General features: G+C 40.7%; 1 protein-coding gene across 4 annotated transcripts; it reads left to right on the top strand.

Annotated features, from left to right (window-relative positions):
- The first annotated feature begins 11453 nt into the window (after nt 1-11453).
- On the top strand, nt 11454-22770 carry LOC109898747 (5-hydroxytryptamine receptor 3A-like). 4 transcript variants are annotated; one of them, XM_031814478.1, is made up of 10 exons: nt 11454-11523; nt 11666-11720; nt 12038-12279; nt 12381-12425; nt 12727-12833; nt 13051-13220; nt 14427-14548; nt 16598-16808; nt 19178-19327; nt 20499-22770. In XM_031814478.1, exons 3-10 carry the CDS (start codon nt 12184-12186, stop codon nt 20741-20743), a joined length of 1146 nt encoding a protein of 381 aa, XP_031670338.1. In that variant the 5' UTR covers nt 11454-11523; nt 11666-11720; nt 12038-12183; the 3' UTR covers nt 20744-22770. The 4 variants fall into 4 exon arrangements, with proteins under 4 accessions (XP_031670338.1, XP_031670336.1, XP_031670339.1 ...); XM_031814476.1 differs by having other exon boundaries at nt 11666-11921; XM_031814479.1 differs by lacking the exon at nt 11454-11523 and having other exon boundaries at nt 11537-11720.
- Nucleotides 22771-26742: the final 3972 nt, after the last annotated feature.

The raw sequence follows: 26742 nt of genomic DNA, 5'->3' as shown, positions 1-26742 counted from the left end.
GGGCTTTGGTGATAAAACGGATTGCACTGTGATAGACTGCATCCAATTTGTTGAGTAGGGTATTGGAGGCTATTTTGTAAATGACATCGCCAAAGTCGAGGATTGGTAGGATGGTCAGTTTTACAAGGGTATGTTTGGCAGCATGAGTGAAGGATGCTTTGTTGCGAAATAGGAAGCCAATTCTAGATTTAACTTTGGATTGGAGATGTTTGATATGGGTCTGGAAGGAGAGTTTACAGTCTAACCAGACACCTAAGTATTTGTAGTTGTCCACGTATTCTAAGTCAGAGCCGTCCAGAGTAGTGATGTTGGACAGGCGGGTAGGTGCAGGTAGCGATCGGTTGAAGAGCATGCATTTAGTTTTACTTGTATTTAAGAGCAATTGGAGGCCACGGAAGGAGAGTTGTATGGCATTGAAGCTTGCCTGGAGGGTTGTTAACACAGTGTCCAAAGAAGGGCCGGAAGTATACAGAATGGTGTCGTCTGCGTAGAGGTGGATCAGGGACTCACCAGCAGCAAGAGCGACCTCATTGATGTATACAGAGAAGAGAGTCGGTCCAAGAATTGAACCCTGTGGCACCCCCATAGAGACTGCCAGAGGTCCGGACAGCAGACCCTCCGATTTGACACACTGAACTCTATCAGAGAAGTAGTTGGTGAACCAGGCGAGGCAATCATTTGAGAAACCAAGGCTGTCGAGTCTGCCGATGAGGATATGGTGATTGACAGAGTCGAAAGCCTTGGCCAGATCAATGAATACGGCTGCACAGTAATGTTTCTTATCGATGGCGGTTAAGATATCGTTTAGGACCTTGAGCGTGGCTGAGGTGCACCCATGACCAGCTCTGAAACCGGATTGCATAGCAGAGAAGGTATGGTGAGATTCGAAATGGTCGGTAATCTGTTTGTTGACTTGGCTTTCGAAGTCCTTAGAAAGGCACGGTAGGATAGATATAGGTCTGTAGCAGTTTGGGTCAAGAGTGTCCCCCCCTTTGAAGAGGGGGATGACCGCAGCTGCTTTCCAATCTTTGGGAATCTCAGACGACACGAAAGAGAGGTTGAACAGGCTAGTAATAGGGGTGGCAACAATTTCGGCAGATAATTTTAGAAAGAAAGGGTCCAGATTGTCTAGCCCGGCTGATTTGTAGGGGTCCAGATTTTGCAGCTCTTTCAGAACATCAGCTGAATGGATTTGGGAGAAGGAGAAATGGGGAAGGCTTGGGCGAGTTGCTGTTGGGGGTGCAGTGCTGTTGTCCGGGGTAGGAGTAGCCAGGTGGAAAGCATGGCCAGCCGTAGAAAAATGCTTATTGAAATTCTCAATTATGGTGGATTTATCAGTGGTGACAGTGTTTCCTATCTTCAGTGCAGTGGGCAGCTGGGAGGAGGTGTTCTTATTCTCCATGGACTTTACAGTGTCCCAGAACTTTTTTGAGTTAGTGTTGCAGGAAGCAAATTTCTGCTTGAAAAAGCTAGCCTTGGCTTTTCTAACTGCCTGTGTATAATGATTTCTAGCTTCCCTGAACAGCTGCATATCACGGGGGCTGTTCGATGCTAATGCAGAACGCCATAGGATGTTTTTGTGTTGGTTAAGGGCAGTCAGGTCTGGGGAGAACCAAGGGCTATATCTGTTCCTGGTTCTAAATTTCTTAAATGGGGCATGTTTATTTAAGATGGTTAGGAAGGCATTTAAAAAAAATATCCAGGCATCCTCTACTGACGGGATGAGATCAATATCCTTCCAGGATACCCCGGCCAGGTCGATTAGAAAGGCCTGCTCGCAGAAGTGTTTCAGGGAGCGTTTTACAGTGATGAGTGGAGGTCGTTTGACCGCTGACCCATTACGGATGCAGGCAATGAGGCAGTGATCGCTGAGATCTTGGTTGAAGACAGCAGAGGTGTATTTAGAGGGGAAGTTGGTTAGGATGATATCTATGAGGGTGCCCGTGTTTAAGGTTTTGGGGAGGTACCTGGTAGGTTCATTGATTATTTGTGTGAGATTGAGGGCATCAAGTTTAGATTGTAGGATGGCTGGGGTGTTAAGCATGTTCCAGTTTAGGTCGCCTAGCATCTATGTGTTCCTTTAGTGTTGTTATTAGAGTCTGTTACCGGGACACAACATGACTGGAGATGGCATCTATGTGTTCCTTTAGTGTTGTTATTAATGGATATTAGAGTCTGTTACCGGGACACAACATGACTGGAGATGGCATCTATGTGTTCCTTTAGTGTTGTTATTAGAGTCTGTTACCGGGACACAACATGACTGGAGATGGCATCTATGTGTTCCTTAGTGTTGTTATTAGAGTCTGTTACCGGGACACAACATGACTGGAGATGGCATCTATGTGTTCCTTTACTGTTGTTATTAGAGTCTGTTACCGGGACACAACATGACTGGAGATGGCATCTATGTGTTCCTTAGTGTTGTTATTAGAGTCTGTTACCGGGACACAACATGACTGGAGATGGCATCTATGTGTTCCTTTACTGTTGTTATTAGAGTCTGTTACCGGGACACAACATGACTGGAGATGGCATCTATGTGTTCCTTTAGTGTTGTTATTAGAGTCTGTTACCGGGACACAACATGACTGGAGATGGCATCTATGTGTTCCTTAGTGTTGTTATTAGAGTCTGTTACCGGGACACAACATGACTGGAGATGGCATCTATGTGTTCCTTAGTGTTGTTATTAGAGTCTGTTACCGGGACACAACATGACTGGAGATGGCATTTTTATTTATTTATTTTTATTTTACCTTTATTTAACCAGGTAGGCAAGTTGAGAACAAGTTCTCATTTACAATTGCGACCTGGCCAAGATAAAGCAAAGCAGTTCGACAGATAAAACGACACAGAGTTACACATGGAGTAAAAACAAACATACAGTCAATAATGCAGTATAAACAAGTCTATATACAATGTGAGCAAATGAGGTGAGAAGGGAGGTAAAGGCAAAAAAGGCCATGATGGCAAAGTAAGTACAATATAGCAAGTAAAATACTGGAATGGTAGTTTTGCAATGGAAGAATGTGCAAAGTAGAAATAAAAAATAATGGGGTGCAAAGCAGCAAAATAAATAAATAAATAAAAATTAAATACAGTTGGGAAAGAGGTAGTTGTTTGGGCTAAATTATAGGTGGGCTATGTACAGGTGCAGTAATCTGTGAGCTGCTCTGACAGTTGGTGCTTAAAGCTAGTGAGGGAGATAAGTGTTTCCAGTTTCAGAGATTTTTGTAGTTCGTTCCAGTCATTGGCAGCAGAGAACTGGAAGGAGAGGCGGCCAAAGAAAGAATTGGTTTTGGGGGTGACTAGAGAGATATACCTGCTGGAGCGTGTGCTACAGGTGGGAGATGCTATGGTGACCAGCGAGCTGAGATAAGGGGGGACTTTACCTAGCAGGGTCTTGTAGATGACATGGAGCCAGTGGGTTTGGCGACGAGTATGAAGCGAGGGCCAGCCAACGAGAGCGTACAGGTCGCAATGGTGGGTAGTATATGGGGCTTTGGTGATAAAACGGATTGCACTGTGATAGACTGCATCCAATTTGTTGAGTAGGGTATTGGAGGCTATTTTGTAAATGACATCGCCAAAGTCGAGGATTGGTAGGATGGTCAGTTTTACAAGGGTATGTTTGGCAGCATGAGTGAAGGATGCTTTGTTGCGAAATAGGAAGCCAATTCTAGATTTAACTTTGGATTGGAGATGTTTGATATGGGTCTGGAAGGAGAGTTTACAGTCTAACCAGACACCTAAGTATTTGTAGTTGTCCACGTATTCTAAGTCAGAGCCGTCCAGAGTAGTGATGTTGGACAGGCGGGTAGGTGCAGGTAGCGATCGGTTGAAGAGCATGCATTTAGTTTTACTTGTATTTAAGAGCAATTGGAGGCCACGGAAGGAGAGTTGTATGGCATTGAAGCTTGCCTGGAGGGTTGTTAACACAGTGTCCAAAGAAGGGCCGGAAGTATACAGAATGGTGTCGTCTGCGTAGAGGTGGATCAGGGACTCACCAGCAGCAAGAGCGACCTCATTGATGTATACAGAGAAGAGAGTCGGTCCAAGAATTGAACCCTGTGGCACCCCCATAGAGACTGCCAGAGGTCCGGACAGCAGACCCTCCGATTTGACACACTGAACTCTATCAGAGAAGTAGTTGGTGAACCAGGCGAGGCAATCATTTGAGAAACCAAGGCTGTCGAGTCTGCCGATGAGGATATGGTGATTGACAGAGTCGAAAGCCTTGGCCAGATCAATGAATACGGCTGCACAGTAATGTTTCTTATCGATGGCGGTTAAGATATCGTTTAGGACCTTGAGCGTGGCTGAGGTGCACCCATGACCAGCTCTGAAACCGGATTGCATAGCAGAGAAGGTATGGTGAGATTCGAAATGGTCGGTAATCTGTTTGTTGACTTGGCTTTCGAAGTCCTTAGAAAGGCACGGTAGGATAGATATAGGTCTGTAGCAGTTTGGGTCAAGAGTGTCCCCCCCTTTGAAGAGGGGGATGACCGCAGCTGCTTTCCAATCTTTGGGAATCTCAGACGACACGAAAGAGAGGTTGAACAGGCTAGTAATAGGGGTGGCAACAATTTCGGCAGATAATTTTAGAAAGAAAGGGTCCAGATTGTCTAGCCCGGCTGATTTGTAGGGGTCCAGATTTTGCAGCTCTTTCAGAACATCAGCTGAATGGATTTGGGAGAAGGAGAAATGGGGAAGGCTTGGGCGAGTTGCTGTTGGGGGTGCAGTGCTGTTGTCCGGGGTAGGAGTAGCCAGGTGGAAAGCATGGCCAGCCGTAGAAAAATGCTTATTGAAATTCTCAATTATGGTGGATTTATCAGTGGTGACAGTGTTTCCTATCTTCAGTGCAGTGGGCAGCTGGGAGGAGGTGTTCTTATTCTCCATGGACTTTACAGTGTCCCAGAACTTTTTTGAGTTAGTGTTGCAGGAAGCAAATTTCTGCTTGAAAAAGCTAGCCTTGGCTTTTCTAACTGCCTGTGTATAATGATTTCTAGCTTCCCTGAACAGCTGCATATCACGGGGGCTGTTCGATGCTAATGCAGAACGCCATAGGATGTTTTTGTGTTGGTTAAGGGCAGTCAGGTCTGGGGAGAACCAAGGGCTATATCTGTTCCTGGTTCTAAATTTCTTAAATGGGGCATGTTTATTTAAGATGGTTAGGAAGGCATTTAAAAAAAATATCCAGGCATCCTCTACTGACGGGATGAGATCAATATCCTTCCAGGATACCCCGGCCAGGTCGATTAGAAAGGCCTGCTCGCAGAAGTGTTTCAGGGAGCGTTTTACAGTGATGAGTGGAGGTCGTTTGACCGCTGACCCATTACGGATGCAGGCAATGAGGCAGTGATCGCTGAGATCTTGGTTGAAGACAGCAGAGGTGTATTTAGAGGGGAAGTTGGTTAGGATGATATCTATGAGGGTGCCCGTGTTTAAGGTTTTGGGGAGGTACCTGGTAGGTTCATTGATTATTTGTGTGAGATTGAGGGCATCAAGTTTAGATTGTAGGATGGCTGGGGTGTTAAGCATGTTCCAGTTTAGGTCGCCTAGCATCTATGTGTTCCTTTAGTGTTGTTATTAGAGTCTGTTACCGGGACACAACATGACTGGAGATGGCATCTATGTGTTCCTTTAGTGTTATTAATGGATATTAGAGTCTGTTACCGGGACACAACATGACTGGAGATGGCATCTATGTGTTCCTTTAGTGTTGTTATTAGAGTCTGTTACCGGGACACAACATGACTGGAGATGGCATCTATGTGTTCCTTTAGTGTTATTAATGGATATTAGAGTCTGTTACCGGGACACAACATGACTGGAGATGGCATCTATGTGTTCCTTTAGTGTTGTTATTAGAGTCTGTTACCGGGACACAACATGACTGGAGATGGCATCTATGTGTTCCTTTAGTGTTATTAATGGATATTAGAGTCTGTTACCGGGACACAACATGACTGGAGATGGCATCTATGTGTTGGACCAACATCATGTGAATATTGCTCACCATGTTATTTCCCTTCCTTTAAATGGACCAACATCATGTGAATATTACTCACCATGTTATTTCCCTTCCTTTAAATGGACCAACATCATGTGAATATTACTCACCATGTTATTTCCTTTAAATGGACCAACATCATGTGAATATTACTCACCATGTTATTTCCTTTAAATGGACCAACATCATGTGAATATTGCTCACCATGTTATTTCCTGTAAATGGACCAACATCATGTGAATATTGCTCACCATGTTATTTCCTTTAAATGGACCAACATCATGTGAATATTGCTCACCATGTTATTTCCTTTAAATGGACCAACATCATGTGAATATTACTCACCATGTTATTTCCTTTAAATGGACCAACATCATGTGAATATTACTCACCATGTTATTTCCTTTAAATGGACCAACATCATGTGAATATTGCTCACCATGTTATTTCCTTTAAATGGACCAACATCATGTGAATATTACTCACCATGTTATTTCCTTTAAATGGACCAACATCATGTGAATATTACTCACCATGTTATTTCCTTTAAATGGACCAACATCATGTGAATATTACTCACCATGTTATTTCCCTTCCTTTAAATGGACCAACATCATGTGAATATTACTCACCATGTTATTTCCTTTAAATGGACCAACATCATGTGAATATTACTCACCATGTTATTTCCCTTCCTTTAAATGGACCAACATCATGTGAATATTACTCACCATGTTATTTCCTTTAAATGGACCAACATCATGTGAAACTTAGTGTTAAGACCCACCACATTTATGACATATTAAAATGGTGAACTAATAATGATATGTAATATAGACCCCTCCCCTTATAACAGTCTGCCACTGGTGAGAATGAACAAGGTCCTTGTACACTGCATCTTTGGAATCAGTGATTTTCAAGGCAGCAGCACCAATGACATAAAACTGAGGGATACACATTATACTAGTAAAAATAATGTTTTTTTAATAGCCTTCTTTCATTTGTATTGATCTATACAATATATTAAATACTTTAGTTCACTGTCCAGCATAACAAATAAGAGATATCTCTAAATCCCCAGAACATCACTACAACTCTACACATCAATACTGGAACAAGGATATTTGCACACCCTGAGCTTCTAAAACAATGCATGCACACACATACAGTTGTGCTGTATAAAGGACTTGCATTAGGTACTTCATAAACAGTTCAATACAAACTAAACAGTTATGATATGTAACTATTTGTCATTTTAAAGTGTTTTTCATGGAAGGGACCCAAATGCCACTGTAATTCAAGAATGACCCAAGTGTAAATAAGACGCTGGGTTTGATCTTGAATAATCAAACCGATTAGGTTTCCTCACCCTTTAGTGTACACATGGAAAGCTGATTGTCATTCCTGTAAAGCACTGCTCAGCACAAGGCCCTGATTAATCAATCCATTTACAATATTTGTTTTATATTTGTTTATAAAATTGGTCAGAGAGGATATACCAAGTGAGTTGAGTTTATCTCTGCCCAAACCCTGACACATCTACTACTGTAAGTGTAACAGTGGTATTTCAGGAGCAATAGCTTCAGAGGAACTGGGCTGGAGAGGGTATGGTTCAGGCCCAACCAATTTTTACAGTATTTGGCAGTGTGCTGGACACCTCTGACTGATTCAGGTCAGGTCAGGGTTACAACTCATTTGTGGCACAAAAATGAGAAGTTAGTTTTGAAGTGGGACCGGTTTGTCAGGTTGAAGCGAACATATTGCAGTAAGGGAACCGTGCTCACATCTACTGTATGCGTTGCTCATTTCAACCCGGAGGACTTCGATGGCTTAATATACCCAGTGGAATGCAGCACACAGAATGATACTGTCACATCTGCTCCTGCTACACCCCCTAGTGGACATTCGGTGTCTCCTTGACCTGCAGCCATTCCCCCAGTTCTCTCCCTCTCCCTCTTCTTCTCTCTCTGTGTGTGATTGTGTGGTTGGAGACAGGTGTGCTGGACTCAGAGCAGTTCCCCACCAGCTGCAACCCGTTCCATAATATATATTTGTTGTGATTTAAGATCATGTATCCTGCTGTGCCTATTTCCTTGCCTGACACTGTTTCTCTTCTCACTGCAGTTTTGCCGCTCTAACTCTGGTTCCTGTCTCATGTTCCACATCTCGCTACCCTGTTCTGGATTCAACTCATCACTTCCTTGGATTCCCCTCCAGACCTGTTTACCCTGTCCCAACCCAGCTCACTCCAACCTCAGCCTCCATAACTGGTTTCCTACAACTCATCCAAGCTTCGCTGGATCTGCACTTCATCTCTAAGCATTAAGAAGGAAAGAAATTCAACAGATGAACCTTTAACAAGGCACACTTGTTAATTGAAATTCCAGGTGACTACCTCATGAAGCTGGTTGAGAGAATGCCAAGAGCGTGCAAAGCTGTCATCAACGCAAAGGGTGGCTACTTTGAAGAATTGCAAATATAAAATATATTTTGATTTATTTAAATAGTTTGTTTACTACATGATTCCATATGTTGTATTTCATAGTTTTGGTGTATTCAGTATTATTCTACAAATCAAAGTTTATTTGTCACGTGCGCCGATTACAACAGGTGAAATGCTTACTTATGTGCTCTAACCAATAGTGTGAAAAAAAGGTGTGTGTGTGTGTGTGTGTGTGTGTGTGTGTGTGTGTGTGTGTGTGTGTGGAAATAAAACAGTAAAAAGACATTTGAAAATAACAGTAGCAAGGCTCTATACAGGCACCGGTTGGTCAGGCTTATTGAGGTAGTATGTACCTGTATGGTTGAAGTGACTATGCATATATGATGAACAGAGAGTAGCAGTAGCGTAAAAAGAGGGGTGGGTTGGTTGGTGGGTGGTGGGACACAATGCAGATTGCCCAGTTAGCCAATGTGTGGGAGCACTGGTTGGTCAGGCCAATTGAGGTAGTAGGTACATGAATGTATAGTTAAAGTGACTTTGCATATATGATCAACAGAGAGTAGCAGTAGCGTAAAAAGAGGGGTGGGTTGGTTGGTGGTTAGTGGGACACAATGCAGATAGCCCAGTTAGCCAATGTGTGGGAGCACTGGTTGGTCAGGCCAATTGAGGTAGTAGGTACATGAATGTATAGTTAAAGTGACTTTGCATATATGATCAACAGAGAGTAGCAGCAGTGTAAAAGAGGGGTTGGGAGGGGGGGGCACACAATGCAAATAGTCTGGGTAACCATTTGGTTACCTGTTCAGGAGTCTTATGGCTTGGGGGTAAAAACTGTTGAGAAGCCTTTTTGTCCTAGACTTGGCACTCCGGTACCACTTGCCATGCGGTAGTAGAGAGAACAGTCTATGACTATGACCATTTTTAGGGCCTTCCTCTGACAATGTGGACAATAGTCAAAATTTAAAAAAAAACTGGAATGAGTCCAAACGTTTAACTGGTATTGTACATACACATCCACAAGTCCTAATTGTTTCAGACCACGGGGTCTTGGTCAAAAAATATTTTGTGAAACACTCACCCTTAAGTCATTTGTTGATTCTGAATGGATCCTGCAGTAAATGTTCACACTAAACGGTTAAGTTACAGGTTACTAGTCCACAACCAGCTGTCAAAACAAGTTGCTTCATGAACCACTAGTGAGAAGATAGCAACCTTTCTCCATTACCCAGAGAGGAGACAGCACCACTGAAACCACAATGCTGTCTGGTGCCCATGCATGATGACATTTCAAATAAACCAACTCAATCCCTTTTGTATTATTGTCTGTATGAAGTCTGTATGCTCAACAATATGATAACAGCCTACGGTCCTATTGAGGTCCAGTGAAACATATAGCCAACTATAGGGTTTAGAGGCAGGTGGAGGTGCAGTATATCCACTTCTGCCTAGTCACAGTAATTAGTAAATACCTGTCTGTTGTGGGTTGTTTACACAAGATGGTGAAATGAATCCTGGGAGGTTCATTTAAAAAGTCATTATTTGGGGATTATGGTCAAGCACATCCTGTACAATATCGAGGATAATATTCTAATGTAGACAGTTTGTGGGGGTGTGTGTGGCTGTGGAAGACTGGGGCAACAACATGTTAAAGAACAGCCTTTATAAGGGTTATTCCTGGTGAGGCTTTGGCTAGAGAGGAAAGGAGAAGGCAAGTGGTGATCACTAAGCATCTAAAGGTTGGTTTTCAGTCCTTCCAACAGTTTCATTAGAGGAAACTTGTCTTAATTTATACTAAGACTGTGTGTGCTGACTCTACAGTATGTGCTTTGTGACAGGAGGACGTGTAGGGATGAGACCCATGGACCACAGTGGGCTGAAATGTCTCTTCTCCCTATTCTTGCTAACAGGTAAGATATTGGGCTCCATTTTACTCTTCTTAAAACAGGCGTGAATTATGCTAGAACAATGTCCTCTTTGTTCCTATTAGCAGATATGAAGTAAAGAGTGTAAAACTTTTTTATTATATGCGATTGCAAACTGCATTTTTATTTCTTGTCACAAACAGATGATATTTTTAAAGTCATGAAAAAGAAACATGTCAAATGAAAATTAAAATAAATAACCCAGCTAGCACATTTGGTTCTTTGGAAGTTGCGGGAACGTATGTTTTTGGTTTTACATTGGTTGTGGGAACACAGTAAAACTGAACGTTTTTTAAACATTCTGAAAGCAGAAGTGAAAATGTTATCTGTTCTGAGAACATTTATTTTTAGGTTGCAGGAAGGTTCTGATAACGTTTTACTCTGGTTCCTTGAACATTTTCCTGGGAGTTATTTTTTATTATAATATCGAATGTATTTGATTAAATATGCAGACAGACAGATTAAAAGTAAGTTTACATTTTAATGCCTCTGACAGCCAACTTTCTAGCTCCGTTCATAACTTATGGACTTCATAGCATTCCCAGAAAGCATGGATTATTGAGTCATTATTAGTTTTACACTTAAGACATGACTGAATTTTTGTAATTTTTTGACTCATATAGATTTCCTCAGGGTTGCTCTGATGTCCAAAAGATTTCAAATCAAAATTTCGTGATATGTAACTTTTAAGTTGCAGGTATCTACATTGGTCAGTCCAAAATTGCGTTTTAATTCTGTCATGGAAATAAATGTGTTTCCTGTTACCAAGTCATTTTATCAAATCAAATAATTTTATGGTTTCCATTCTTTTAGATTTTCATACGGACCAATTTATCGGAGAATTCTGAAAAGCTATTCAATGATTGGTCCATAGGGTTGTATTTTTAGGGAGTAATATTGCTTCTTGTAAAATACGTTTAATTTAATTTAATATTGTTATATTGTTCTGAACTATGAAGTTGTTAATGTTCTTAGCTTTATCCATTGAAAATAGACAAAAACAAAAATAAATTATTTATGGGATGAGGATGCACATCTTTTTTACTCATGTAACACCCCATTTCAAAGGTAACAAGCACTCATTAAGATCAGGTGTGGCCAATTAGTGGGCGCGACCAACCCACCTGAACACACATTACAAGGTAGAGGATAGAGTTTTGTTGATGCTGAGAACAAAATCTATGTTTTTACATAACAGTCTTCAAACATTCTCCATTACAACAATTCTTGTGTTTTTTTATAGAAAGTTTCCTTGTATTTTTTAAAATTGTATTACTTTCTCAGAACGTTCCAAATCCAAACAACTATCCTGCACCATTCCCAGAAAAGTTGTGGGAAGGTTGTATGCAAAATAACCACAGGACAATCAAGCACTTACCAAGCTCTTAAAACATATGTTTCTCAGAACGTAACTGATAATGGACTAGTGATAAGAGTATCAGGTTTAGATACAGTGCAATATAGAGAGCATGATCACTTTTCACAGTGAGTCACTACTTTGAAGACATGCAACAACCTTATCCCATTTCATTTTGACTGTGTAAGTCATTTATTGTACTGTGTTGAACTATTGAAAAGCCTCGTTGGTTCCTAGAAAAGCGCTATATAAATCCAATATTATATTCTGAAATTAAATACCCGTCTCTGGTTCCACAGTATCTGCATCAGGCACTCTATCCAACGCAGCAATTACTACTATCCAACCACTATCTAATACAGCCAGTGCATCCCAACCAGCCAACACAGCCACTTCATCCAGTGCAACCACACCATCCTGTACGACCCGTCGATGTCTGGCCAGCATGCTGATTGCGAAAGAAGCTCGGAGTCCGCCACAGTCTCCACGGTGCATCTCAATTATCAGTGTGCCGTCAATCGTGTACGAAACTCTGTCTGTCGTAAGTCCCTTTTAATTGAGTTTTCTGCAATGTGATGAGTTTCAGAGATAACATATTGACATTTCTATCATTATGTGATGAATTATCCTCTTCCTAATAAGGATACAAAAAACCTCCGCTTCGAGAGTCGTCTGGAAGTCCCGCTGGTAAGTACCCTCTTAGGAAAAAAAAAAAAAAAGGTGCTATAACCTAAAATGGATCTCTGGCTGTCTTCATAGGAGAACCTTTTGAAGAACCCTATTTGATTCTAGGTAGAACCCTTTTGGGTTCAATGTAGAATCATTTCAACAGAGGGTTTGACCTGGAACCAAAAATAGTTTTCCTATGAGGACAGCTGAAGAACCCTTTTGGAACCCCTTATTCTAAGAGTGTAGGCACAAAACATCCAGAGACATTCAAGTAAATGGGACATTTTGTAATACCACTCATTATGATTATACACTACAGTCTTGGGAAGACCCTGATTTATCATGGAACACATCAGTCTATCATCATGATATGGTGGTCCTGCCTGTCAGCAAAATCTGGACTCCTGAACTCCATGTGACTAATGGGTGAGTCCACTAACAACAGAATACAATAACCTATGTTAGGTTTAATTATAATTTTTCATTTAGATTTTATAACAGTCAATTTATGTGTAATCTTCTAAATAGCGAGTGCAACATGGACAGAATTAAAGACAGAACTAATATGTTTTAAGTGGCCAAATGTTTAGGTGTGACAGTTTTAGTAGATCCTCAGTCTGTCCTCAACCTCTCATGTCTAAAGAGTGCAAACAACGATAAAGCACAGCAACAAGGATTTGCTGGTGCACAGCAACGGGACTATAGAGCACATGGTCATCATGAACACTGTGGTGGGCTGTGAAGTCAATCTGTACAACTACCCCTTCGCTTCAGATTTCTGTGCCATCGCCCTGAATGTGTGGGCAATTAGTGGTAAGTGCATCATTTCAAACCTAATTTTGTCTGCTAAATGGCTCTTGCACACCATTATTTACCAAAGCTCTTACTAACCAAAAACAACAAACCAAAAAAATAGTTGTCTGTATAGCCTAATGCAATTTAGTATAGAATGCATTTCAGTTTATTTGTCATCTTTGGAATTTTCTATGCATCCTGACTGCCTAGCATTTCTTTTGGTGCTTGTTAGTGGGCTGGACACAGTGTGGGGCCATACTTAAGAACGTTAAGAACATTAGATAACGTTTTTTTTAATGTTAAAGTTTAAGCATCAGACAATTAAAATTGTTGATGTAGTTGCATGTGATCAAAGGCTGTATGTTAACTGTTCCCATGACATAACCTGGCAGAGGGGCGGCAGGGTAGCCTAGTGGTTAGAGCGTTGGACTAGTAACCGGAAGGTTGCCATTCTGCCCCTGAACAGGCAGTTAACCCACTGTTCCTAGGCTGTCATTGAAAATAAGAATTTGTTCTTAACTGACTTGCCTGGTTAAATAAAGGTAAAATAAATAAAAGATTTATCCATATGCTAACCTCATCAGATGGCAATGATTATTTCCTGTAAAAGACCTTAAACTTTTTTGTTGTCCCCTTCTAAAGATTCCATCTTTAACTAAAGTTATCTCCCAAATTAAATAATGTTAATTCATAAGTTAAGAACAAATCATAATTATATTAACAACATAACAAATGCAAGCTCTGATTCGTTGTATAGCCTAGTTCAAGGCGGTAGCGTGAAATAGACACATGCGTGGGTAAATGGTAAGCTTTCGCCTAGCCTCAAAGCGGAAGTTCAGGATTTTACAACTTGATGTTCGATGGTTCCTCACCCTAAAAGTAGTATGGGCAAGGAGAAACTGTAATCCATGGTTCGGTTTTCTCTGAACAGGCACTACAAACTTTAGCCACCGTTAACAAAAAACATCTATGCGAGTGAAAGGGGAAATCATGCAATTGTCAATTTTACAAAATCATTTTTTTAAATTTGTGGTAGTTTTTCCATCCCCTCCTGAGAACCAAGCTAAAACCGAACAAAGAGCCTAAAATCAAGGAATGAACGAAAGCAAATATGTTGTGGACCGTCACACCCCTAATGCCTATTGATATAAAATATTGTTTTTGTTATAAACTATGGTATGATCTTTGAGTGAGAGAACTGGTATCAAATATCTGCTTTTCCAGGATGTGGCATGTTCCTGGACTTTGGGAATGTGAGCACAACTAGCGCAAACCGTGGGGACTGGCTAACCGAGGAGGTGGAACTCAATGCTAAAGGAGGCAGAGATGATCGCAACTATCTATGGGTTAGTGAGAGTTCCTGGTGATTTCAGTAGTTTACTTTACTCTACATGTCACATATCTCTATCTATGGGTTAGTGAGTGTTCCTGGTGATTTCAGTAGTTTATGTGATATGTAGAGTATCTCTATCTATGGGTTAGTGAGTGTTCCTGGTGATTTCAGTAGTTTATGTGACATGTAGAGTATCTTTATCTATGGGTTAGTGAGTGTTCCTGGTGATTTCAGTAGTTTATGTGACATGTAGAGTAAAGTATCTCTATCTATGGGTTAGTGAGTTCCTGGTGATTTCAGTAGTTTATGTGACATGTAGAGTAAAGTATCTTTATCTATGGGTTAGTGAGTTCCTGGTGATTTCAGTAGTTTATGTGACATGTAGAGTAAAGTATCTCTATCTATGGGTTAGTGAGTTCCTGGTGATTTCAGTAGTTTATGTGACATGTAGAGTAAAGTATCTCTATCTATGGGTTAGTGAGCTCCTGGTGATTTCAGTAGTTTATGTGACATGTAGAGTAAAGTATCTCTTTCTATGGGTTAGTGAGTGTTCCTGGTGATTTCAGTTGTATTTTATTTATGTGGGACATGTAAAGGTACCTTCTTATTTTTATGGGCAAAGCTTAAACATTTACACTCAAAAGACAACCCTTATTCAAAACAAATTATTTCTGCCTGGCTTTTTATTTTATTTATTTAAAGTTTAACTAGGCAAGTCAACAACAAATTCTTATTTACAATGACGGCCTTCCAAAAGGCAAAAGGCCTCCTGCGTGGACGGGGGCTGGGATAAACACAACACGACATATAGAGAGACCTAAGACAAAAACATAGCAAGCCAGCAACACATGACAACACAACATGGTAGCAACACAACATGACAACATGGTAGCAACACAACATCATGGTAGCAACACAACATGGTAGCAGCACAAAACATGGTACAAACATTATTGGGCACAGACAACAGCACAAAGGGCAAGAAGGTACAGACAACAATACATCATGCAAAGCAGCCACAACTGTCAGTAAGAGTGTCCATGATTGAGTCTTTGAATGAAGAGATTGAGATAAAACTGTCCAGTTTGAGTGATTGTTGCAGCTCGTTCCAGTCACTACCTGCAGGGAACTGAAAAGACGAGCGACCCAGGGATGTGTGTGCTTTGGGGACCTTTAACAGAATGTGACTGGCAGAACAGGTGTTGTATGTGGAGGATGAGGGCTGCAGTAGATATCTCAGATAGGGGGGTGTGAGACCTAAGAGGGTTTTATAAATAAGCATCAACCAGTGGGTCTTGCGACAGGTATACAGAGATGCCCAGTTTACAGAGGAGTATAGAGTGCAGTGATGTGTCCTATAAGGAGCATTAATGGAAAATCTGATGGCCGACTGATAAAGAACATCTAGCCACTCGAGAGAATCCTTACCTACCTATAAATTATGTCTCCGTAATCTAGCATGAGTTGGATGGTCATCTGAATCATGGTTAGTTTGGCAGCTGGGGTGAAAGAGGAGTGATTACGATAGAAGAAACCAAGTCTAGATTTAACTTTAGCCTGCAGATTTGATATGTGCTGAGAGAAGGACAGTGTACCGTCTAGCCATACTCCCAAGTGCTTGTATGAGGTCAAGCTCTAACCCCTCAGAGGTAGTAAACACACCTGTGGGGAGAGGGGCATTCTTCTTACAGAACATGACCTTTGTTTTGGAGGTGTTCAGAACAAGGTTAAGGGTAGAGAAAGCTTGCTGGACACTAAGAAAGCTTTGTTGTAGAGCATTTAACAAAAACTCCTGGGAGGGGCCAGCTGACTATAAGACTATCATCTACATATAAATGGATGAGAAAGCTTCCTACTGCCTGAGCTATGTTGTTGATGCAAATTGAGAAGAGCGTGGGGCCTAGGATTGAGACTTGGGGTACTCCCTTGGTGACAGGCAGTAGCTGAGACAGCAGATTTTCTGTCTTTAAACACTGCACTCTTGAGGTAGTAAGCAAACCAGGCCACAGACCCCCCAGAGACACCAATACTCCTTAGCCGGCTTATCTGTCTGTCTTCACAGGTATTGCTGAAAATGCGGTCCGAAAACCCGTTTCTGTCCCTGGTCCTGCCCAGTATACTAATCATCTTGGCTGATGTGGGCAGCTTCGCCCTGCCGCTGGGAGAGAGCAAGCGCATCCCCTTCAAGGTTAAACTGGTTCTCAGCTTCATCATGTTCCTCAACATCCTCAAGGACCTTCTGCCTGGAGGAGGCCAGTGCAGCCCCATCATCCGTGAGTATCCTGTGTGTAATGCACCAGAATGAAACAGCATTTTGTTATAAACGGTGTGTATGTATCGGAGTTAGAGCGACTGCGCCAAAAAAGCTAAACATTCCTTTTGTAAACGGCCAATCAGAAACATTTATTCTATTGTAAAAATGGACTACAAAGTGTAAAAAGGGACATTTTTGTCATAAAATCAGCCTCTTCCAAAACTGAATTTGGTACCTAATTGTGTCACAGCGTAAATTAAGGTTGGGTTTGGATTCCAATCATGTCATCAATTCATGTCCCCTTTTGCCCAGGTTGTTTGTGGAAGAGTGGGCAAGTTTGTTTTGCATGAAATCAGTCAATTGAAATAAATTCATTAGGCCCTAATCTATGGAATTTACATGACTGGGAATACAGATATGCATCTGTTGGTCACAGATACTTGGATCAGAAAACCAGTCAGTATCTGGTGTGACCACTATTTGCCTCATGCAGTGCGACACTCCTTCACATAGAGTTGACCAGGCTGTTGCTTGTGGCCTGTGGAATTTTGTCCCACTCCTCTTCAATGGTTGTGCAAAGTTGCTGGATATTGGCAGGAACTGGAACATGCTGTTGGAACACACGTTGATCCAGAGCATCCCAAACATGCTCAATGGGTGCCATGTCTGGTGAGTTTGCAGGCCATGGAAGAACTGGGAAATGTTCAGCTTCCAGGAATTGTGTACAGATTCTTGCGACATGGGGCAGTACATTATCATTCTGAAGCATGGTGATGTCGGCGGATGAATGGCACGACAATGGGCCTCAGGATCTCGTCACGGTAACTCTGATTTCAAATTACCATCGATAAAATGCAATTGTGTTTGTTGTCCGTAGCTTATGACTGCCCATACCATAACCCCACCTCCACCATGGGGCACTCTGTTCACAACGTTGCAAACCGCTCACCCACACAATGCCACACATGCTGTCTGCCATCTGCCCGGTACAGCTGAAACCAGGATTAATCCATGAAGAGCACACTTCTCCAGTGTGCCAGTGGCCATTGAAGGTATAGGATTTTCCCTATGAAGTCTGTTACGACGCCCGTCAGGTTAAGACCCTGGTAAAGACAACGAACAGGCAGATGCTCTTCCCTGAGACTGGTTCTGACAGCTTGTGCAGAAAGTCTTCGGTTGTGCAAACCCACAGGTTCATCAGCTGTCCGGGTGGCTCGTATCAGACCATTATGGGATCAGCCGTCTTGCTTCAGGGGGACATGTGGCGATATGCTGATATCTACAGTATCTGATGACGTTATGTCAAGTTCATAAACACACTGCCAGGCATGCACAGTACAACCTGTGATGTTCTATACTGAACAAAAATATAAAACGCAACATGTAAAGTGTTGGTCCTATGTTTCATGAGCTGAAATAAAAGATCCCAGAAACATTCCATATGCACAAAAAGCTTATTTCTCTCAAATTTTATGCACACATTTGTTTGCATTTCTCCTTTGCCAAGATAATCCATCCACCTGACAGGTGTGGCATATAAAGAAGCTGTTTAAACAACATAATTCCACAGGTGCACCTTGTGCTGGGGACAATAAAAGGCCACTCTAAAATGTGCAGTTTTGTCACAAAACACAATGTGTTGTAGGACCGCTGGGCTGACTGAAGACCGCAGGCTTTCAACTCGCAGTAGTTGATATCGTTTCCACAGTAACATGTATTTACATCACATGATTAAACTATGTTGCAAGGTACATTCGCAGCAAGGTTATGTAGAACGAGTATCACATGAAACATTCCAGACACTGGTTCTTGCCATCTTGGCATACTTTTGTTTTGACAGAGCACTATGTGCTAGCCTAAGGTTAGACAGGCTAGCCAGCTCCCCCCAGTTTGGCAAAACATATGGTCAATAATAATTTCTATTCGCCTCTTCTTTTCTACTTTAGCCTACACACAGAACTGAATTAGATGACCATCTTGAGATGGCGAGTCACTCAGGTGGGGTGAAACCACAACTCAAAGACAACTTTTGTGTGGCTTCAATCACGACCGCTAGCATTTCATAATGAGACAAATCTAAAACGAGGCCAAATCAGGAAGTTCAGCCGCCCTTTAAGAATGAACAGAAAGCTCACTCCACAGCTAGCTTGAAATGTTGCCAAGGGAGCTATCAAATTGGATATTTTTCTATAGCTCAATTGTTTGGTACGGTGTCAAGGTGGACGGCTGATGTGTGTTTGCGAGCAGAGTTTCACTATTTCCAGCCTGGTATGTTACAGGGACAGTAAAGAAATATATACTGGTAGCAGCACACTGATGTCGTTTTCATGTATACAGGACCTCTGCCACCATATAACACTCACATCTCTCTCTCGTTGTTCTCCATAGGAAAGCACTTCTGTTTCTGTTTGGTCATCCTGGTGTTGAGCACGTTGCAGTCTATGGTGCTCACACGCCTGGCTAAGTGTGGCACTCTCTGGCCCTGCAGCCTCTCCAAGTCCAAAGACTCACTGCTTAAAGACACAGACAATGAAGAGGGTAAACTTTTTCATTATTCTGTCATCAGTTATCCACAGAGCAAGATATATATTTTTCTGGTTGCCAAAGAAGACGTTACCAAACCCCCTTATTAGGGCTGCCAGAGTTAATCAGTTAACGTTATCATTTTAGTGCACAATATTGTATTTATTTACTATTAATCGCATTGTGTTAGTGTTGAATACACTGAAAACATCAAATACATCATCTATACCGCAAAAATGTACAATACCATGTCAAAATAAGTGGACATTGAGATGAAATAATGTCCTTTCTTTGACCTAATTTGACTAACTGTTACATTAGACAGAATCAAGACGTCAATATTCTTAATGTTTCTTTGTATTTAAAAATCCTAAAACTACAGCTCACTTTGGAATGTATTCCCCCCCCAGTTAATTGTTGACAGCCCTAGTCGTTATGTCTTTACCCTAGTCGTTATGTCTTTACCCTAGTCGTTATGTCTTTACCCTAGTCGTTATGTCTTTACCCTAGTCGTTATGTCTTTACCCTAGTCGTTATGTCTTTACCCTAGTCGTTATGTCTTTACCCTAGTCGTTATGTCTTTACCCTAGTCGTTATGTCTTTACCCTAGTCTTTATCCTAGTCTTTACCCTAGTCTTTATCCTAGTCTTTACCCTAGTCTTTATCCTAGTCTTTACCCTAGTCTTTATCCTAGTCTTTACCCTAGTCTTTATGTCTTTACCCTAGTCTTTATGTCTTTACCCTAGTCTTTATGTCTTTACCCTAGTCTTTATGTCTTTACCCTAGTCTTTATGCAACCATTTATAACCTGACCATGATGTCATAATGACTTTATTGCAACCAGTCTACATTAAGGGGTACCCCATTTAAATATATGCTTATAGGGGGAATTTAAACCATTTACTGACAGTGTTACTGTTTGAGAGTTTTTTTTTGCCATTTCCAAATTTGTGGTCAAATATGACACCTGTTGGCACTTTCAGGGGGCAAAATAAATTGGCCACATTTAGGGTTAAAAAAATAAAATCATCACCATAAACAAGTCGAGGTATTTTGTTAATGCACAACCATTCTTACTCTCTAGCTGCAGTTGAAGTCTTACCCAGCATATTTCTCGCATGTCCACAAAAATATTAATGTTATGTTAAATATGTAATCCCTTTTTCCTCTCATTTACTTTGTCTAGAATCCAAGTCTGATATTAAAGCCTCAGAGGAAGAGAAGAATACAGCCCTCCAGAAGGTGGTGAAGTTTCTCAACAAAATGGCTGCACAAGACCAGAAAAATGCTATACACCATCGCTTTGCCAACAAAGTGGACTTGATCTGTTTCTGTATCTATCTCACCGTCCTCATTGTTTACTCATTCATCATTTTATTTTTCTCCTTTGGTTCTCAATGTGAGATCAACCATTTAGAATTCTGGCATTAAATTATTTATTTGCGTTTAACAATGATATTTAAATAAATATCAAGTATGTGTGTATTCTTCAGTAGAGATTTAACAATATTTATTTCAATATGTTTGAGCTAAGAATTAAATTGATTAGGACTATGCATCCTACCTTTGAAACACCTCTGCATATCTATCCATTTTCCATTCTTCCTGTGCCATCCAAATTCCTGCATAGCCTACTGGTCAACGTACTGTAGTCAAAAATAATGCGAACGATGATGGTCAGTGATGAAGATGCGTCTAGCAACTTGCTGGTGCCGAGGCCCAGCATGATGACTCAATCACGATTTATGGTATTGTCTGAATGACAGACAATCTGGGGGCTATTACAGGGGTCAAACACCTTATCTGTGGCAATCTCGATGAAAACACGTTCCCATGGATGTCCTGGGGGTCACTGACGCCAGGATAAGATGTAAACTTGAATCGACTAAATTAATGTTACTGTGTGAATGAAATTGTCATGTTTGGATTGTTTCAAGAGTTCATAAAGGGCTATGAATTTTGGTATGTTTTATAATACTATGCTATGTATTTTTCTACGCTGTTAAGAGTTAGGATATTTTGTATTCTCTTTATCGTGAAGATTACTGGTATGTACCATTTGCTAATTGTATTCTTATTGCATAACTGTAATACATCGGATTACTTTCAAATAGATACAAACCGTAGTCCTCACATTTGAGTAATATTCCTTGAATTATCATTTGGTGGAATGTCTAATGGTAAATGGTATTCACAATATACATAGCATATATGCTCTCTCTCTAACTGTGCATCTCTGAGCTAAGGTTAACTCAATAATGTAATGCTAGGACATCGATTGCAAGATATTAGCTCCTTGTTCCTTAGCCTCTTGATTGCCTAATGGTAAACCTACACACATCTTACAGTATTCCGAGTGGTGACGCAAGGCTTGCAACCTTGGCAATACCCACTGGATCCGATAATGGGCCCATACTGTTCACATGATAATGGAGTCAGATGGTATATCATAGTAGGGTCATAGAACCCTACACTAATTCTGTCATCCTCAGACGAAGTGAATTTTCACTATTCTACATTACCAGGTTGTTAGCTAGCTAGGTAACATGACTAAACAACCCACTGGGCAAAAACTGGTTGAATCAATGTTGTTTCCATGCATCATACCGTGTTTTAAGAAGTCTGTTACAGATGTGGTGAAGGCTTCAGGCATGATACCTTTGGTTGATGCTCCAGTTGGAGATGCTGATACTGAATCATGCTTTCAGGGGAGGATGGGACTGACTGAGGATGACTGTATGCTGTGGGTGAGGTAGTAGAATAAATATTACACCACCACAGTTCCTTGTTTTACATTTTTGTTTTATGATAAGTTTTGTTTCCAGTATGTTTGTTCTCCCTGTTGTGAAGGTTTGGAGTCCCTGGGTGGCATGAAGCCCAACTGGTACAGGATAGGAGTACCTGAGAGGACCAGATGGTTTATAATAATGCTTTGCTCTGCTTTACTCTGTTTTCCATGACCAAAGTTGTATCCTATATCTTACATGTCAATAAACAAAGTTTTATCCTGTTTTTGCTAAGTGACACCCTTATGGGTGTCAAAAGGGGGAGACAAAAGTATATATCACTTGTCGATTTCTTTTTCAATTTTTCTTGGTTGATTTTTCTTTTCTGTTTTTCTGTAATAAAAAATAAATAACAAATAAATGTTTTATTAATAATAAACGTTTTGTTATTTTCATGAAATGCTATTAACATATTACTATGTTGGGACCGCTGAAATAAAGGATAATGAGTGACACCCTAGCGGGTGTCAAAAGGGGGACTTAAATTTAACACCATTTTCTTTTATTCTGTTTTTAAATGAGCTGTTCTCTTTTGACATGAGGGTTTTAAGTTCCTAGGTGGCTGGTAGCCAATCTAGTACATAGTGGGATCGAATGGAGGACATGAAGGTATTTTCAACTTTGTAACTGTTATATGATTCATTGCTGAATTTTTGTTCACACCCTTGGGGGTGTGAAAAGGGGGGATTGTTGGATCCTGTTTTACATTATAGCCATTTACCATATATATGATTGAATACTATCTGCTGTTGGCTTGTGTGGATGTATGTATGTGTTATGCAACATAGCTGACTTGAAACATTGTTAAAAGCTTCAGGGCCATGGGCCTTTCTAATGATGGAAAAAAGACAGGAACTGTGCAATGAGTTGGGGGGGGGGCACATTCAGAGCGTGGGGTTGCAGAACAAGCAGTCTTTTGTTAGATAACAGGAGCCAGGTGCGAGATAACGGTATGGAGCATGAGCGCATGGATGTTCTTCACAGCAACAGTTACATCTATCAACAGAAGCGCCAAGAGGCGCCTGCAATAGGCTGAGCAAGTTTAAACCACGCCCAGTCTCTACTGTGATAGGCCAACAGACGGGTTGGAACTGTCTATCACAGTACAAAGAATACTGTTTACATACATCTGGTCACTTCTCTGTTCTGCCCTGCGTGGTATTACAGTGAGCCCGTATATACGAAAGTTGCATTTGCCATTTATTACTTAGCTAATAAAAAATACATAGTATAAAATCGGTGACTCATTGTTATATTTATCCTGATACCAGATTCGAATTTACGCAACTCTAACACTAGTCACTTTAATAATGGCATTTTAATGTTTACATATCTTGCATTACTCATCTCATATGTATACTGTATTCTATATTATCGATTGCATCTTAGCATCTGCTGCTCTGACATTGCTCATCCATATATTTATATGTTTCTTATTCCATTCCTTATTTAGATTTGTTGTGGAATAGTTTGATATTACTTGTTAGATATTGTTTGACTGTCGGAACTAGAAGCACAAGCATTTCGCTACACTCAAAATAACATCTGCTAACCATGTGTATGCGACCAATACAATTTGATTTGCTGATCTAGGGTGTAATCATTAGTCCAACAGTTGCAAACGAGAGTTTCTGTTGGACAGATTCAGATATGTTTATCCCCATTTCACTCCGTTTGCTTCCATTTAAGAAATGTTTTTCAACAGAATCGGCGGAATGGATGCAGTCCTGATCACACGTAACCCAGTTACATTTCATAGCAGCCAGATCATATAATTCCTTCTCGAATCTACCTGCTGTCCTACTCAACTTTTTCCTTTGCTTGGTAACTAGGTAACATAGCATCCCTCTCTGTTTGAGCCAGGTGTCTGGATAGGCTAAACTAGCTAGCTGCATTCGCTAGCTAAGTGAATGTGAAAAAAATTCTAAATATACCTAGGTTTCTCTCTCTCACTTGCTTCTCCATTTTTTAAAGAAATGTATATGTTCAAAACGGTTCTCTTTCTCTCTCTTTGAGTCAACTACTCACCACGTTATGCACCGCAGTGCTAGCTAGCTGTAGCTTATGTTTTCAGTACTAGATTCATTCTCTGATCCTTTGATTGGGTGGACATGTCAGTTCATGTTGCAAGAGCTCTGATAGGTTGGAGGAAGTCCTCTGGAAGTTGTTATAATTATTGTGTAAGTCTATGGAAGGGTTTTTTGTACTGAAGCCAATGTAGCCAGAAGAAGACAGAACCTAGCTGTCCTCCGGCTACACCATGTTTGAAAAAAAAAAACATTTTACTTCACCTTTATTTAACCAGGTAGGCTAGTTGACAACAAGTTCTCCTTTGCAACTGCGACCTGGCTAAGATAAAGCAAAGCAGTTCGACACATACAACAACACAGAGTTACACATGGAATAAACAAAACATACAATCAATAATACAGTAGAAAAATCTATATACAGCATGGTGCTGCCCTATAGAGTGCTGTTGAACCTACTGTAGACCTCCATTGCAAAATACTGTATTTTGTGAATATATTTTGTATAGTTCTATCTAAAAATGATAACTTTTTATGTTTCACTATTTACATTTTTATGAAATTCACTGGAGGATGGTCCTCCCCTTACTCCTCTGAGGAGCCTCCACTGATGTATAGCCAACTGCTATGGTAACACTGCATGCCATCTATCATACATAGCATGGCAGCATACACAGATCTCGGCCCAGGCTAGCACATTTCTACGACATGCACCACCAGCTTGGTATGTACAGCAGCCACTTCCAGCAGCATCACAAACCAGTTCAGCTGTTTCTCTGCCAGTCAATGTTCACCTGTCTGTCCTGTGTGTGTGTGTCTCATACTCTTCGTCCTCATCTTCACCAAGTAGCTTCTCATCAAAAGCATCTTCCTCCAAGAAGTCCATGACCTCTCGGTCCTCCTTATCCTGCAGGTCTTCCTCAGAGATGACCCTTTAGCACGTAAGATGATGAATCTAAGGGAATTGTGAAGACACAAGATATCAACCTGTTTGTAAGGTGACAAAGTTACATTTTATAATTCTAATGTTTTCTCTATAACATTTGAGAAAACAGTTAACATAATTGTATATCTGAAACTCCATAGCTTGACCTCCAGCCTGAGCTTTCATAAGGCTTATGATCTATCATAAAGGTTATACATTCATTCTTGCATTTAACAGCCAGAAGGTTTACTATTTTGGAATCATATCACAGATAAACATTGTTAGAGTCGCATCAATTTGAATCTGGTATCAAGATAAATATGACAATGAGTCACCGATTGTATACTATGTATTTTTTATTAGCTAAGCAATAAGTGGTAAATGCAATTTTCGTATATACGGAGAACTGACTGGTTCTTGACGAAGATGTTATAAATATACCCTGAAAGAAATAGTTCCTGCTTCCGAGCCGGCCTGTCAGTGTAGAGACTGGGCGTGGTTTAAACTCACCCAGCCTATCGTTGATTGTTGGCGCAGAGGCTGGTCCCAGCCCCCGCCCCCTAAGCGCTTCAGTTGATAGATTCAACTGTTGCTGTGAAGAATATCTATGCGCTCATGCTCGATACTGTTATCTCGCACCTGCATAACACAGAATCCTCATAACATACACCTAATGAAATATCTACCTAGCTAATAACATTACTATACCCTCTCTTTTTTCTGGATGTCAGGCTAGTATCTACTAATGCAATCACATCCCAGTTGTATTTAGCTCTAATACTAATGAATACTCTTCAAATTGTACATTTTAGCATTTTACTTTGTAAAGCCATCAAAAGAAAACATTAGCATCAAAACCACAAGACACAAGTTAAATCAAGTAGGCTACCTTGGTCTGTTTTGGGTGACTGACAGAATTTTGAAGAACAGCCAACAGGCTAGCTAGCTACCTTTAGTTAGCTCACAGACGTTCGTACTGTAGCTAGCAATCTAGCTAACGCTATCTGAGGAGACACCCGGGAAAAAATTACATAAAGTAGACAAGTAATTAGTAAGAAAACAAGTTTGCCATCATTATCATATCGTCAAATGTACTTTAGAAAGATGGCAATTGCCATACAACAGGTAGAACCGTTAGTCAAAAATAGCTAGCAATACTAATGGTAGCTGTCTAAAACTCATGAATAGCATGTCCTTTACTTATAATCTAAAAATAAGTACCTAAACACTTACTTCATGAATGGTTGCTGCCCATTTCAAAACCCACGTGTGTACCTAGCCTGTTTTGCAATGCAGTCTGATGAGAAGTGTGCTGTGCATATGCAAATGTTTGGAACTTCAGACCGAACTTCTCTGACAATTATTATGAAAACCAAATCGAAGCCAAATCAGACGTAGTGATTGCTTGAATGGAAGACAGTGCAAAGACACTGCACAATATCTTGCTTATGAGCGGGACCAGCACCAGAACTAGGAAGATATGTAAATAAACAATGAACCATCTTGTTCATTGGTCCATTTTCATCAGATCGCCTTGTGACCTTATGCTTTGGGCCCAAAAACTTCCCACCTGAGGCAGATGAAATTCCAAGCATTTTTTTTCAAACAGCTCTTACACAAAATGGGCATTATCATATTTTCGTGAATTTCAGGTTGTTATTTCGACCTCATAGCGTGGAAATAGCATGAAAA

The sequence above is a fragment of the Oncorhynchus kisutch genome, unplaced genomic scaffold (genome assembly GCF_002021735.2).
Source record: "Oncorhynchus kisutch isolate 150728-3 unplaced genomic scaffold, Okis_V2 Okis06b-Okis10b_hom, whole genome shotgun sequence".
Taxonomy (NCBI): domain Eukaryota; kingdom Metazoa; phylum Chordata; class Actinopteri; order Salmoniformes; family Salmonidae; genus Oncorhynchus; species Oncorhynchus kisutch.
The sequence above is the reverse complement of the archived record's forward strand: the minus strand, read 5'-3'. Positions and strand labels throughout refer to the sequence as shown.